Genomic DNA, 15,559 nt, shown 5'->3' on the forward strand with positions numbered 1-15,559 from the left:
GAATTCGTTATCATAATAATACAGATGGAAATGTTTTTCAGTCACTTTGTAAAACAACTGAATATGTAGACGTTTAATAAATATGTTACATATTTTGACAGTAAAAAAATATACACACTATAAAAAAAGCAATGATCAGGTGAAATATTTACTTTGTGTTGCAAGTCAAAATAGTGTAAACGAAAATCACAAAATTACCAAGCAAGTGACTTATCAAAACTTCGTCACCATTACCGATGCTACCCACAAAGATACCTACATTTCCTTATTATCTCGAAAATTGTATTTCATTTTGTTGATCAATGTAACCATACGCTCTTATTACTATCGGTATCCATAAAAGTGACTATTGCGCTTACGAATGGCGCAACAGAGGTCGCGAGCTAGTCTAGATTTCTGCTCTACATCCGGGTACTCACTGGGAAAAAAAAATAACAAAGGCAACAACCAGTCCCGGGGAATTGCGTTAGATCAGTGCCCCTTTAAGGCTGTCTTTCACACAGACCTTGAAACAAATACATCCAATACAGCCCGTGCAAGTCTATAATATTTAGTAAGTCTAGATTACTGAAAATGAAGTGAGCCTCTGGGCTGCTTTTTATTATATTTCTTAACTATAATTTAACAAATGTTTTATCCGTAAAATAGGTTCATTTCGGAGACTAGATGTCAAGCTACCCAGAAGGGTTAAATGTTGGCCTTGACTAGAGGCTTTTAGCCTGTCCCAGGGGGATTGTCAGAGTACCGAAGCATGTGGTTACACTCCATCGCTGTGCCTATCGCCATCACATAAACTTACAACAAAGCACACCCCTCGTCTGCCCTACCTTTCCCATGGTAAAGCCACTAGCATGATCTTAATGCGTGCGTGTCACGATGACCACTCTAACGCTTAGGGAGAAAACCAGAGACCATATAATAGACTATTATATGGTCTCTGAGAAAACGAAACTGTATCACGTCACAAGTGTCTATGTGTTTGTTACAGTATATTCAATTTATTGTAAACATTTATTACTTAAATGCTGATAAAGATTTAGCGCGGCTATTTTTTTTATGACTACTCTAAAGTGTAGAAAATGAACATTTCCTGGTGATGTATTAATGAGTAATTATGACAAGGAAGTCTTTCGCAATATGTAGGTCATTACATTTATACGGCACTCGTGTGTATTAAATTAATATTTATCGACTGAAAATTGATTTTCTGACCTTATCGTGTAACCACCATTATTCAACATATCTATATACTAAAGATGTGTTCAGGATTCATATTGAAATACGTCCTTCATGCGCATTGGGAGAGTTCATTTTATTGGAGGAAATGTTTAAAAGGGAGAAAAAATATCATAATCGCTTAAAATATCAATCGCTTGGTTACATTATGTTAGCCATGACTTTTATCTATTTTGTCTATTTCCAGTAAATTTCAGTAATCCAATCGTACGAGGGGGTTCTAAAAATAGAATGACATCACATATCCGGTACACATGCGCAGTTCAGCACTGTCAACTCTTCCGTCTAGATTGATGAATATAGCTTCCATCTGACAGTTACGCCCGGCTAAAAAGCGTAAGTTCTGAATACGAGTTACTTGTTATAACTCATGGATGTGCTACCTTCATCGTGATAAAAACAACAACAGGTTCATGTGTGGTGAGATACCTTGTTCAATCGTGCGTAATCACACCGGGAATAGGTGGAGTATCGAAACTTACCAAAATGGCGGACCATCTGCATGTCAAATAACATTCCCTCCCATTAAACCGGCCGATTTGTAAGATCTGAAATCATCGTGTGTTGCATTGTGTACCTACTGTACACTATCAGTTGATATGTAATTATTTTATGTTTTATCTTTTCGGTAATTCTTTCTTGTGGGCAAAGTGTTCTGAGTTTTGCACAGCGTTCATGCTCGGCGGAAGTACTTCCTCTCATGGCTCCTACCCTCTTAGCACTCCTATATGACTAACTTAGGTCACTTGTGAAGAAATACAACAACAACTACGGCCCCATAACTAGTCTTGCATTGCTTAATTCCGTGTTTCGGGTAGGTAAACATGCATTTTGAATTTTCTTGTTATGTACCATGGGTAATATCTTATGTTTATATGCCATGGAATTTCGATAGGGCTTCACGTTCCACCAAATGTCTGATTCATTTCAGACATATAAGACGGACTGATTTGTTGAAATTTCAAATAAATCAGCGTTGAAAATGTCCAATTCATGTCCTAACATATGACTGACTATCCGAAGCATTAACATGATTAAGGGTCAGTACGACATGTGCAATATTACACTCAATGATTCACAAGCCATGTGACAGCTTTACTTGTGTTAAGTGGATAACAAACGCTATTGTTAAATTAAATTCTTCATCAGCCTAGCTTTGATTTTTAGTTGTGTTTATTTGAGAGTTAAATATGCATCATTTTGACTGTTTCATATAATTTAGATTCACAAGCCATGTGACAGCTTTACTTGACATTGCTGCTTGGATGTACATGTATCCCTCACTCTGATTTTATAAAGAATATATATTAAGACCGCCTGTCAGTGTCAGTACTTTTCCTCAACAGAATGTGTGAAGGAAGTTGCCAATGATAATTCAGAACCCACATTTAGTGGTAGTCTGTGGAGAAGGAAATAAATGCTTATTTTCTCATTGACAGACACAAAGGGTTTCCTCTTTTTCCTAACTCGGAGACAAAATAAGTGAAGATTATGGTGGGAATTTGAATGTCCCATGGCATAGAAAATTTTGTGCATTTCTAACTGACTCATAATATCCTGGTACCAGTGACTACAGAAATACACAACATTCCAGTTGTCCTTTCAGGAAGGACTAGAGAGTGATATATACTTTCACTAGTCAGCAAAAAAGATCTGCTACAAAAGTTGCTATATACCTAATTGTAAAAGTTGTCTACTGAGAAATGTCGCAAGTTCCAGAATTTCACTAGTCTCAGACTAGTGGAATGTTATTTTGAAACCTGTAGTCTTAACCATGTTAACTGGCATTTTTGTTTAAACTGCTACTATTGTGGCATGTTTGTTGCCAAGTCAGTAAATATATTTCAGAAAAAACAGAAAGCAAGATATCCTGTCATTTTATGTTTTTCAAATTCATGGATACTCATGAATTCAACATCATGACAATAATATACACTCGTACTCCATTGGCTGATTTCTGTAGGCATGTTCTGTTTCACAACCGTTTCAGTGCATCCCAACAATTTGCTTCCTTAGTGTTACAATTGGAGTATCGTAATGGGAAGTCGTGCTTTAACACAAAAGATACATGTCTTTACATGCTGTAAGGAGGACAGTTAGGTCTAAGTGAAATATCATTGTAGTCCTGATTACACTTGATTTAAAATAGTTGATCTTGTTTCTTTTTCTGTTCTTTTTTTTCATACTGCCTCTGTGGTCTTACGGTAGAGCGGAAGGTCCGGGGTTGATCCCTGGATGTGTCATACCAAAAGACGTTAAAAGATGGTACATGTTGTTACCCTGTCCGGCACTAGGTATTAAGGGGCTAAAACAAGGCCTGGTCGGCTCGGAGTCGGTATACTGTGTCTGAGTGGGGTATTCATGTTAAACTGCAGCATGGTATCTAGCACTATAAATCGGCATCAGTCGGGAATAGTACAAGCACACACACACACATACGTACACATACGTGCAAACACACACACATATACGTGAAACCCCTTTTCACCTCACCTTTTTTCAAAAAACCCTGCAGTTATGTCACATGTTTGAGAACTATGTAAAGTTAACTCTGTTTGGCCTCTTTTTTTCTATCTTTTATTGAACATTGTGTACCAAAGAAATGCATTCAGCTTGACTCCTTTGATTTGGTCAGGAAATGAGAACCAAATGCAATTTACTCATTTATTTAGGCCCTCTCTTAGTGTTAAAATAAACTGTATATTCCTTTTCTTTCTTTGTTTTCTCTGAGTTCCCTGGTGATTTGTTTCTCAAGCCATTGTAATTTTGCGCTGATTCAGCATGCGATATACATGTTTTATTAACAATAAGTGGCATAGCGCCTTTTTATGCATTATTCACAGCAGTAGAGTTTGTGTGTGTGTGATGCCTGCATTTGATCAGTAAATAAAGATCTCTGTTGAAACATCAGTATGCATTTTGAAAGGATACATTGGGTAATTACGCTGAGTGTTGTACTGTTAGGCTGCTGTTGAAATCTTTCACGTTTATCTGTTTGTAAGCAAACAAGATTAAAGTTTTTTTTATTTTGCTTATTCTATGCAAGTTTGCAGCTTATCTAGAACTGTCATATTGCAATATTTCCATCAGTGTTTTCAACGACAGAATCTAACAATAGCCCACTAGTCCATATATTGATAACAGCAAAATACCTAAGAGGGCAAATTTCTACTGGTCCTTAGGATACCTTAAGCATTGGGCAGTTTGGCAAGGACCGTAGGACTAGTGCCAATTTCTAACACTGGTATTGATTTAGTCATTGTGTGCCATTTCTGCAACTTGACATCCTGAGGCCATAAAGAACAGTGATATTAAGTCTTAAAGAGTCCTTCAGTTTTTTTCTGTCTCTCTATTTCAGAACTGCTGGTAGAGTCCAACAACAGGCAGAATGCAGACGATAAAGTGTGTGGTTGTTGGTGATGGAGCTGTGGGTAAAACCTGCCTACTTATCTCGTACACCACAAACAAGTTCCCTTCAGAATATGTCCCAACGGTAAGCACAGGGTGTGGTTTTGTTTTGTTTCAAAACAAGCTTGTCAACAACTTACTAGATTCTGATGAAGATATGATACTTATTGGATACAAAAATGTGCTGACTTCAAGCTGTCTCATGACCAGTTAATGAGCATATTTTGTCTTTATTCCATTACGATAAATACTCTTGAAAGGCATTTAGAAGTGATAGTGATACGCCCAAGGAAGAGAATTGATGGATGTCAACTTCTTTATTATTAGGAACACAACGTTTCGGAGTATATGCTAACTCCTTCATCAGGTGAATGAATTATCCTCCTGATGAAGGAGTAAGCATAAATTTCAAAACATGTTCCTTATAATAAAGAAGTTGACATCCATAAATTCTCTTCCTTGTGATAAATGCTGAGGACCCATTTGCTACCACAGCTTCATTTTGAGACTGGATGCTGTAGATATCCAATGACACTGTGCTTTCATTTTTGAAACAAACAGCAGTATCACCAGTACTCAACCGAGCTTGTTTCCGACTGTCTCAAGTACAGCTGGGAAGGACTCCCCCTGTCTTAAAACTCATGGAAATACTCTTTCCAGCAAACTTCAGATTAAACTTACTTGGTTACATATATATGTCAAGGGCTCACATTTGTGGATCAAGTGGATCGATGCTGACCTAGCTTTCAGGGGTGGAGTTATAATTGAGGTTGATTTCAAGTTCATGACTGAGAGAAATTCTGTGCTAAATTGGTGATAAGAGAAAAGGGCAATTGTGACTTCATTTCTAACACAAAGCTTGGTAGGAAATGATGTGGGGTATTCAGAGCTCCAGGCAACGTATTGAGCATTTGAGCTTTTACTCAAAGGTTTCTATTTAAATTTGGTTATTACATTTTTCATTAGGTAACAAATATTTTTTCACTCATATATTCATCATTTTAATGGTTTTTTCCCCAAATGAGTAAGCATTTTGAGATATGAAAAAAAATGAAATAATGTTTTAGATGTATATAACCATGATAACAGGTCCAAATATAGGCTTGACTCAGAGAGTAAATTAGCTTATAATTGTGTCAGAAATAAGCTCCTTTGTACGCATGCTGAAAAAGCTTCATTGGGTATTTACATGTCATGTTTTCAAACAATTGAGTTTTCCATTTAATGCATGCGTTTCTGTATGCAAGTTAATTGAAAGTAATTCGGCTTTGAATAGTTTTGGGGGGTATTTTACGCAAATAAGCAGCTTATCTGTAGCTCTGGGTATTGATCATAATGGAATGGAGGTAATATGAGGATGAGGATTAGCTAGTATTTAACTTTTGTACTTATTTTTAAATCTGATGGTTATACAGAGCAACAGTAATTACTGTCCTGGCAACTTTTCACTAGTCCTGATTTCATTACAGAAATTGCTGAATTAATACATGAATCTCCTTATTAGGGATGACTATTGGGTCTGGAAATCACTATTGTAATAACTATTGATATTGAAAGAAACAATTGTGATAACTTTTGATATTGCAAGCAACTATTGCGATAAATATTGATAGTTTTCAGTGTATCATTATAGATAGATTTTAGAGTTGAATTAAACCTTGGAACTTGGGTTTCCAATGTGATAACAATAACAACAAATAAAAAGTAAAGTTTGAGATATGACTGATTTGTTTTTTCTTTACCCTAGTATTTTAAGATAAAGAAACTTCCACATTACCATGTGTAAATTACTACCAGTCATGATCAAAAGAAACCAAATTTGAACAGCATTGCATGTATTTTATTGATATGGTAAATACAATAAAAACTATCAATATTCCTAACTGAAATCGATATTATTGATCTGAAATTGATATTATTGATCGGAACTGATTTAACAATCGATTTATTGAGTACTTGATTTATCTCGACACCCCTAAAACCCTGACTAAGCATATTTATTTTGAAAGACCTAAGCCCTCATTTAGACAGTTGACCTACAGTGGATATTTGCATTTTGAATACAGGGCTCGAAATTAACCGTATTTTGCGTGCCATCGCACGCCTAAAATGAAAATGGCATGGCTAAATCATGATCTTCGTGCCTCGATGGCACGCTTGGAAAATAGGCATTAATAACCTACCTTTGCCATATAATGCATATTTCAATGATAAATATAAATCTCGTCAGCAATAAATTAACTCCTTCCACACACCGTAGGCCGGTTAACCGGCCAAGCCGTAGTCACGTCAAAATAGTATATATTTTTATGGACCTACATGGTAATATCATTCATTGTTTAAATCACATTTCACAATGTCTGAAATACGTATTCCATTTCAATTTATCATTTTTTATCAATAAATTAAAAAATTATTCACTATTTCCCGCGATGTTAATGAAAATAAAATTCTCGGACACACATTTCAACAACGGGTCCACTTCGAACATGTCAAAGAGCCAAATAAAGACGTTCTAAACAATAATAAATCACTTACTATTAAGATCACAGATGTCTCACTTACTTACAATTACATGAATTTATTAACATTTTGATTGAACTACTGACAGAGAGACACAAATAAACAATAAACACTTTAATTGTTGTTTAAATTTTAATGCTGAAATGTAACAAATAATTGGCTGGGCACCCCCTGATTTCCCAAGGCACACCTAAATTTTATACCTTGTGCCTTGTGGCACACTTGGCAAAAATTGCATTTCTAGCCCTGGAATATGATGCTGTCAACCATGTTTTATGACCTTTTACTATAGTGAATGAGTATGATGGTTTTACACAGCTTTTAGCAATATTCCGCAATATCACAGCAAGGTCACAAGAAATGGGCTTCACACATTGTACCCATGTGGGGAATCAAACCCAGGTCTTCGATGATGATTGAACACTTTAACCACTTGGCTAACCCGCTGCCCTTTTACTATGGTGAAGTTAATTCATTGAATATTCCTTCAGCATGTTCCGTGTTTGTTTGTCTGAAAGATCTGTACAGCTTATGCTTCATGCCTTTTAAAAAGGAAATCCCCGTTTAATTTGTAGCTAAAAACCACAGTTCCAAATAATGTTTTTGTGAATCATTATATGTAAAAGATATACTCACATGCAAAAGAAACGCAAGACGAGTATGCAGTATACATGTTATCTATTTTCAACAGTAAAGACAAGAAATACCTATAGGGCAAGATTGACAAAAATTGACAGAAGACAGTTTAATGGATTAAAAGGCAGATGACATAATTGTTTTTTTTCAAATGTTAAGGGCTTACACAGTTTCGGATCAATACCCAAAATGTCAGTCAATGCCTGGTGTGACCACCATAAGCCTTGATCACTGCCACACATCTCCTGTACATTGAGTGGATTAGACGATTTGTGAAGGCACTAGGGATCCTCCTGCACACATCCAGAGCAGCTGTGCATAGTTTGTCGGCAGTTGTAGGGACTGGGCGTACATTGTGCAGACGCCTTTGAACCTCATCCCACAAGTGTTCGATGAGGTTCAGATCAGGGCTGAGGGCTGGCCACGGTAGAACGCGGATGCTGTGTTGTTGCAGAACGGCCATGGTAGCTCTGGCAACATGGGGACGAGTGTTGTCCTGCTGGAAAACGTGTTGTTGATGTTGTGCAAAAAATGGAACAACGTGGGATCTGATCACTTTGTCGATATACCGCTGAGCAGTGACGCCGTGTCCCCGACCTTGACTAACATTCAGATCATGGATCCCTTTCTGTCAGCGAAACGATCACCTCGAAGCCGCCAAATTCTGACATTTCCGTCTGCATGGGAGACACAAAAGCGACTTTCATCAGAGAAGATGACACGCCTCCACTCACGATGACGCCAATTGTTATGACCCTGTGCCCACTGAAGTTGTGCTTGTCGATGCCGTGGTTGGAGAACAGGACGACATGCTGGTCGGCGACATCTGAGGTTGTTGGAACGGAGACGTCGGATCACAGTGTCCCGGCTAATGTGTCGATTATGTGTTCCTTAGGTCTGTCAAGCACTTTCACTTGCAGTTAGGAACGGATGTCGCTGGTGTTGATGGGTAATCTGCCGATCTTGTCGAGGTCTGGTGACCCTGGCATGACCGCTCCGAGGAAGGTCATCTGTGGTCTGTGTAGCATTGTATCGATGCAGGAGACGGTAAATTGTTGTTATGTTAATGTTGAAATGACGGGGAACATCTTGGACAGACTCTCGAGCTTTAAAACGTCCTATAGCAAGGTTTCTCTGAATTTGAGTTAGGTGTTGCATTGTTGACCAAGGAGTGGTAGTTCCAAGAATCGACCACAGTTTTATACCCACTACAGTTCGTGACAGTTCATGCATTTTCGATTTCGCAAGAAATGGGTGCATGATACCCACATATTCATTGACATGGTGCTTTTTGGCGATTTGTTTTTTATGTTATGTTTTTACCCAGGGTTTTCAAAATGCATCAGGCTTTACTACATGCTAAAACTCGTATCAATTTATGGTTCCGTGTTTGTTACCTATTTGCTTAAAACCACTTGCGTTTCTTTTGTGTGTGAGTATACATTTGTCAACACTTCCACATGTTTCTTCCTCAAGACATTTATTTATTCATTCAGGACAGTGCCCTCAGAATAATGAAGTACGCTCCATTAATCTTGAACCAATGACAGTCCCTGAACTTTGTTGTCCAAGCATGTCTTAGTGTATTCAACTGTATGATACATTCATACTAATATCATACAATAAAAACTCAACAATATAAATAAAATTATCTGTAAAACATGGAGGCACTGAACATGTCGAAACAAGATGTCAAGTAACAAACAAGTCTAACAGTTCTTTTGCTAAAGTGAACAATAACTTTAATAATAGTTGGACTTGCAGATTGATTGATCAGTAAAATGCAATCAAGGTGAAGCCCAGCTTATATGTGCATTAGATGTCAACTATCACTTCATGAAGATTTGCATATCTGTAAGTCATGTATGTGGATATGATGATGATGATTGTGAAAGGTATAATATAAACTCATTTAAATATGGTCGTATTGACAGATGAGACCAGTGACGCGTCAAACAGCACGATCTGAGACAAAAAGCGCTATAAGCACGTTTGTGTCCTCGCAAGAATGCAATGTATATAGATCTGTTTGTATGTGACTGAAATCCTGCATTCCAGTTGCACTGGTATGCTGCAGTACTGACTTTATTTTTGATTTCATATGACATTCTATGTCGATTGTACCTTTCAGAAGAGCCATAATCGTTTTGTCGGATTATTCAACCAATCTCTCTAGCACTGTACTCTTCGAGGCCCGTTACCTTGTGGTCTCATCTGGTGTAACAACATCTAATTGATCATGTTGATGACATTGTTATTGCAGGTATTTGACAATTATGCTGTAACTGTGATGATTGGAGGCGAGCCCTACACACTAGGGTTGTTCGACACAGCTGGACAGGAGGATTATGATCGACTCCGCCCGCTCAGCTATCCCCAAACTGACGTGTTCCTAGTCTGTTTCTCAGTAGTATCTCCTTCATCATTTGAAAATGTTAAAGAAAAGGTAAGGCTGGCTCACTATTTCTTTACCGTATCAGATCTATACACATCATTTAAAAGATTTAAAGAAAGGGTAACGATGACCCACTGGTTCTCAGTAGCATCACCTTCATCATTTGAAAATGTCGGGTAGGGTGGCCCAGTCGTCTAAGGCGCCGCAATTCGCTGCACATAGTTGCGTCCCTTGGGCGCGCCAGAAACCTATGATTGTGGGTTCGAATCCCGGTTCGCCCCAATTATGTTTCTAGGTTTGTCAGTACCATACCCATGCTCGTGGGTTTCACCGAAGTGGTAAACGTCCGAGACCTGCATCGCTTCGGGCTTTCCTCCCACATTAAGCTGACACGCCGCGATATAACTGGAATAATGTTAAAAGCGGCGTTAAAACCCAACTCACTCACTCATTTGAAAATGTCAATGAACACGCGATACTGGTGCACTGTTGTTTCTCGGTAATGTCACCATAGTTATTTATAAATGTTCCCGGAAAGGCAAGCGTGATAAGGTGACCTTAAGGTCATGGTATCCTGACTCCATTGCACTCCACAGTAACATCGTGTCTTGTCTCACAACTGTGACAGTTCATGTAGAGAGAGGACCGTCTCCGTGGTCTAGTGGTAGAGCGTCCACCCGGAGAGCGGAAGCTCTGGCGTTCGATCCCCGACCGTGTCATACCAAAAGACGTCAAAAGATGGTATCATTGTTACCCTGTCTGACGCTCGGCATTAAGGGGCTAAAACAAGGAGTCAGTATACTGTGTCTGAGTGGGGTATAAATGTTACACTGCGGCATGGTATATCAGTGGGCTAGCACTATAAATCGGCATCATGCAGCCACACAAACACACACGCACGCCGCTATATAAGTGCAATAATCTTGGACGTGACGTTAAACCCCATTTCACCTCACCTCATGTCGAGAGAGAGTGATATGGAGTATGATAAATTAAAGTTGTTCCGATAAATATTGGTAAAATATATTTTGTAAATGCAGTATCCAAACCATATGATATGTATGATATGTCTTGGGGGGGGGGGGGGGGTTGGTTGTGTGTGTGGTTGGTATTCATACACATTGTATAATTTCAAAAGATGTCCATGATCCATTGCCATTTAATGTTGTTGGTTTTTTTTACTAATTGGATTGCAGCACTAAATCCCATTCTTTTTACAATATCTAATGACATGATTGATGATGATCGTGTTCTTTAGTGTTCTTTAATGAGTTCTTGTCATGATTAATTGATGTGTAGGGGTCTCTAGCTAATATCCTATAGCAGAAAGCCTAAAGGACTTGCATATCTCTAACATTTCAGGACATGGCTATATTATTGGCAGTGAGTGAAGACTTCAAAATAGTATGCTTTCCCTCACATGAACAGCCACAATCTTTTGTTTCATTGTATCCAGTTTTGGAAAATGTTTGGAACTGGTGTCTTTGAGCTTTGCTCCCATAATAGGGACCCCCTGAATCTCTTACTGTGGCAATGGTCCTTGTTATACCCTGCCTGGTGCTTGGCATTAAGGGGCTAAAACAAGGACTGGTCGGCTCCGTCAGTATAATGTATCAGAGTGGGGTGTCCATGTTAAACTGCCGCCTGGTATTTCAGTGGGCTAGCACTATGAACTCAGCATTAGTCTGGACTAGAACAGACACGATGCACGTGCACTCAAACACACATGCGTTGCTATACAAGTGCAGTAATCAGGAACACTTGACCTCACTTCACTTGACCTAGACTCAACTATAGGGTTACGGCAAGGGTTACGGCAAGGGACCCTCAACTTTCATCACTGCTTAACGTTGTGATCAATACCGCTTGTGTTCATTACCGTTGTCCCTTTGTTTCAGTGGGTACCTGAGATTGTTCACCACTGTAATAAAACACCCTTCCTCCTGGTGGGAACACAGATAGATTTGAGAGACGATGCAGCTACTGTAGAGAAACTTGCCAAGAACAAACAGAAACCAATAACAGCTGAACAAGGAGACAAGCTGGCAAGGGAACTGAAGGCTGTGAAATTTGTTGAATGCTCTGCACTAACACAGGTAGGCATACAAACCGAATGTTTCGCCCTGTTTTGTTTCTAGGTTTTTCCGCACCATACCCGTGCTCATAGGTTTCACCAAAGCAGTCAACACCTGAGACTTGCATCACTTCGGCCTTTCCTCCCACATCAAGCGAACATGCAATGATATAACTGGAATACTGTTCAAAGTGGCGTTATTCCCGCTGAAGTGTATGACCAGTGCACCTGTACATCACTTTAATGAACGAGAGTATATACATCATATAGTCATAGAAGGGGCGGTTGGGTAGCCTGTTGGTTAAGGTGTTTGCGCTTTACGCCGAAGACCCGTGTTCAAATCCAGACATGTGCTCAATGTGTGAAGCCCATTTCGGATGTCCCCCTGCTGTGATATTGCTGGAATATTGCTAAAAGCGGTGTAAAACCATACTCACACATATAGTAATTAATTTTTAGGCCCGTGAAAATCAGGGGTAGAATAAGTCTTCAGCAACCCATGCTTGCCGTAAAAGGTGACTACCCTTTTCGTAAGAGATGAGTAACAGGATTGGGTGGTCAGACTCGCTGACTTGGTTGATGCATGTCATCGATCCCAATTGCAAGTATCGATCACTGGATTGCCTGGTCCAGACTCGATTATTAACAGACCCGTCGTGTAGACTATTGCTGAGTGCGGCTTTAAACAAAAAAACAACAAACATTCAATTTTACGGGGGGCCATAGGTGTCTAAGATGTTGCAATTCCATTGGGCATGCCAGAGATCTATGGTTATCATACTAGGTTTGTCCATTACCATGCTTGTGGGTTCGCAAAAGAGGTAAACATCTCAGACCTGCATCACTTCGGGCTTACCTCCCTCGATAAGCTGACACACTGTTATATGCCCAGAATACTGTTGTACTGTTAAAAGCAGTGTTAAACCCAACTCACTCACTCTTTACCAAATCTGTTTCCTTGTTTACAGAAAGGCCTAAAGAATGTATTTGATGAAGCAATCCTGGCAGCTCTGGAACCCCCAGAGCCACCCAAGAAGAAGAAGTGTGTTATTCTGTGAGATTGCTTCAGCTGCCTGCTTTAGCCATCGGGCAAAAACATAGCAAGACTCGACCATGTGTAGCAGTGGCATACGCACCTGATAACCCTCTGCCAAGATTCTGCCTGTCTTGGAGAGGGTTATCTCCCTTGGCAAGCAGCCATTGGGCGCTCTAATGGTTTCTGGTTTTGTCATTGGTTGGGCTACACTGTGTTAAATGTTCACATTCTGTCTGAAAGAACCATACTGTTTTTTCTGATAACAACTTGCTTTTATCTCTCAGAAAAAAACAAGTGAAAGACATCAAGTTTACACCATCGGCTGTCTCGCACAGCTATTCTTGGTTAGCCAGAGAATTTGAATTCTGAGTCCGTGTTTGGATTTTACAAAACATTTCTTTATGTACAGGTATAGTTGAATTTTATGCTTATTAAGTTCAGTGTACAAACGTAAGCAAGTTGTGTAAAAAGACATGCATAAATAGACCCACTCGGTCCATGTATAAACCAGATGCTTAGGCTATATGTAAATATGTAGACAGTTTGAGCGTACTGCTTTCATATGAAAGGACCCGCTGTTCCCACCAGCAGTAAAATCTTCCTGTCACTTTAGTCACTGTCAAAGCATTGGTAAAAAGATACGAGAAAGCTTCTCGAGGTAACGGATAAAATAAGTTAGATAGATTTATCAATAAATGGTCTGAGTCATGTGTATTGCATGCCTGTGGTGACACTTGTTGCCATGGTGACTGTGGTTTCCATGGATACAGACCAAGGTGCCCAGATTTGATGTCTGGATCACACGTTCATGCTCATTTCGTCATGTTAATCAACAGCACTTGGTGATGCCTTGTTACATAATGAGCTTCCTCTTTATAGCTTGTGCACTCGAGACAGATTCTTTCAGCTTGGTAAATCTGCAAGTTTATTTTTATTGTCAGTTCTGTGCAACCTCCTCCTTTTGTCATGGCCTTCGCCACCACAAGGACCAAAAAATGGATATGTCTTTTTGTCCAAGCAGACTTCATCAGCATTTCTAACATTTCGAAAAGATAAAAAAAACAAACTCCCTTACTTGTTCTCAGTAGAATAAAAAATCTTGCAAGGTAGTCAGTCATGAGCAGTAATGCACTTAAACCGCTAGTGTAGGTACGAGAAATTACGAGAAATACATTCAGTTTTTAAGGGGCATTATAGTTGCTTTGTCATAAGATACTTTCAGATCAAGAGGCATTATTTCGAAGGGTATATGAGTTTAGTGGAGCATTGTTTTCGTTAAGTGAAGCAGAGATGATTGAACTGTGACCTTATGGACTGAATTGATTTCAAATGACAAAACAGCTGACTTGCAGTTTCTACTGATGCAAACATTCACCCCTTGTAAGTTGACTAATAGGCTGGTCGGTATTTCTGATCCGACATTGAAGTAGACCTGAACAGATACGCTTTGTTGAACTATCTGTTGTGTGGTATCAGACTGGACCTCTGTTAATTCAGGGGCCAAGTTGCCTCCAGTTTCTCAGACCTGTTGTTGATTTGGTTGTTACACAATAGCATTAGTACCTATGCAAGATATTTGTTTGCTATGACTGTGAACCAATTAGTCGAATGTTCAGAGAGCACGTGAACTCTAATTGAGAATGAGTTACTCCTTAAATACCCTCTCACGAAAGATAATTTAGGACTTAACTGGTCACATTTGTGATTTCTCTCAGTTAGGATCATTTTTGCTATGTTCTAAGATCGTGAGCTCAATATTACTGTAATGGATACAGTTTTTATTGTCAATCAATTCGCCAAGGGGAGATAACTCATGCTTGTTTGTGTTGTTGCTGTCATTGCCCCATTAGTAATTTATGCATATTATATTTATCCAAGCCTAAGCTTTGTGTAGATATTTTTAACCCATGGAATATGATCCATACTTTCCATCGATTCCCAAGACCAATATGACAAAAAAATTGTGTAAAAAAAAGAAGATGTGGTTTCAATATATCAGCATCTTTGGAAAAAAATCAAAGAAATGTTTCAGGTTGTTCTCATCTCAAACAGACGATCTTTATTTCGAGGTCAGTGTGTGTAAATAGCATTTCTGGACGTTTAGAGTCGACTCACATTTTGTATTATCGGTACAGGACATCCGGGGCATGGAAAAAGAGAAAATATCAATTCTGGTTGTGCATATAGAAACTTTTAATTCTTAATGAGAGTGTTTTAGTCCCTTATGTTCGGTAACAGTGATGTGTTTAAG

The 15,559-nt window shown here is 38.9% G+C and overlaps 1 protein-coding gene across 2 annotated transcripts; it reads left to right on the forward strand.

Moving 5' to 3' along the window:
- Positions 1–1,470: 1,470 nt before the first annotated feature.
- Positions 1,471–15,286, forward strand: LOC139471504 (cdc42 homolog). 2 transcript variants are annotated; one of them, XM_071253861.1, is made up of 5 exons: positions 1,471–1,572; positions 4,595–4,729; positions 10,067–10,249; positions 12,097–12,294; positions 13,241–15,286. In XM_071253861.1, the coding sequence occupies exons 2-5, from the start codon at positions 4,625–4,627 to the stop codon at positions 13,328–13,330; spliced, it is 576 nt and encodes a 191-aa protein (XP_071109962.1). In that variant the 5' UTR covers positions 1,471–1,572; positions 4,595–4,624; the 3' UTR covers positions 13,331–15,286. The 2 variants fall into 2 exon arrangements, with proteins under 2 accessions (XP_071109962.1, XP_071109963.1); XM_071253862.1 differs by having other exon boundaries at positions 1,566–1,656.
- Positions 15,287–15,559: the final 273 nt, after the last annotated feature.

Source organism: Haliotis cracherodii, unplaced genomic scaffold, assembly GCF_022045235.1.
Source record: "Haliotis cracherodii isolate W230 unplaced genomic scaffold, xgHalCrac1.p SCAF_22, whole genome shotgun sequence".
NCBI classification, from domain to species: Eukaryota; Metazoa; Mollusca; class Gastropoda; order Lepetellida; family Haliotidae; genus Haliotis; species Haliotis cracherodii.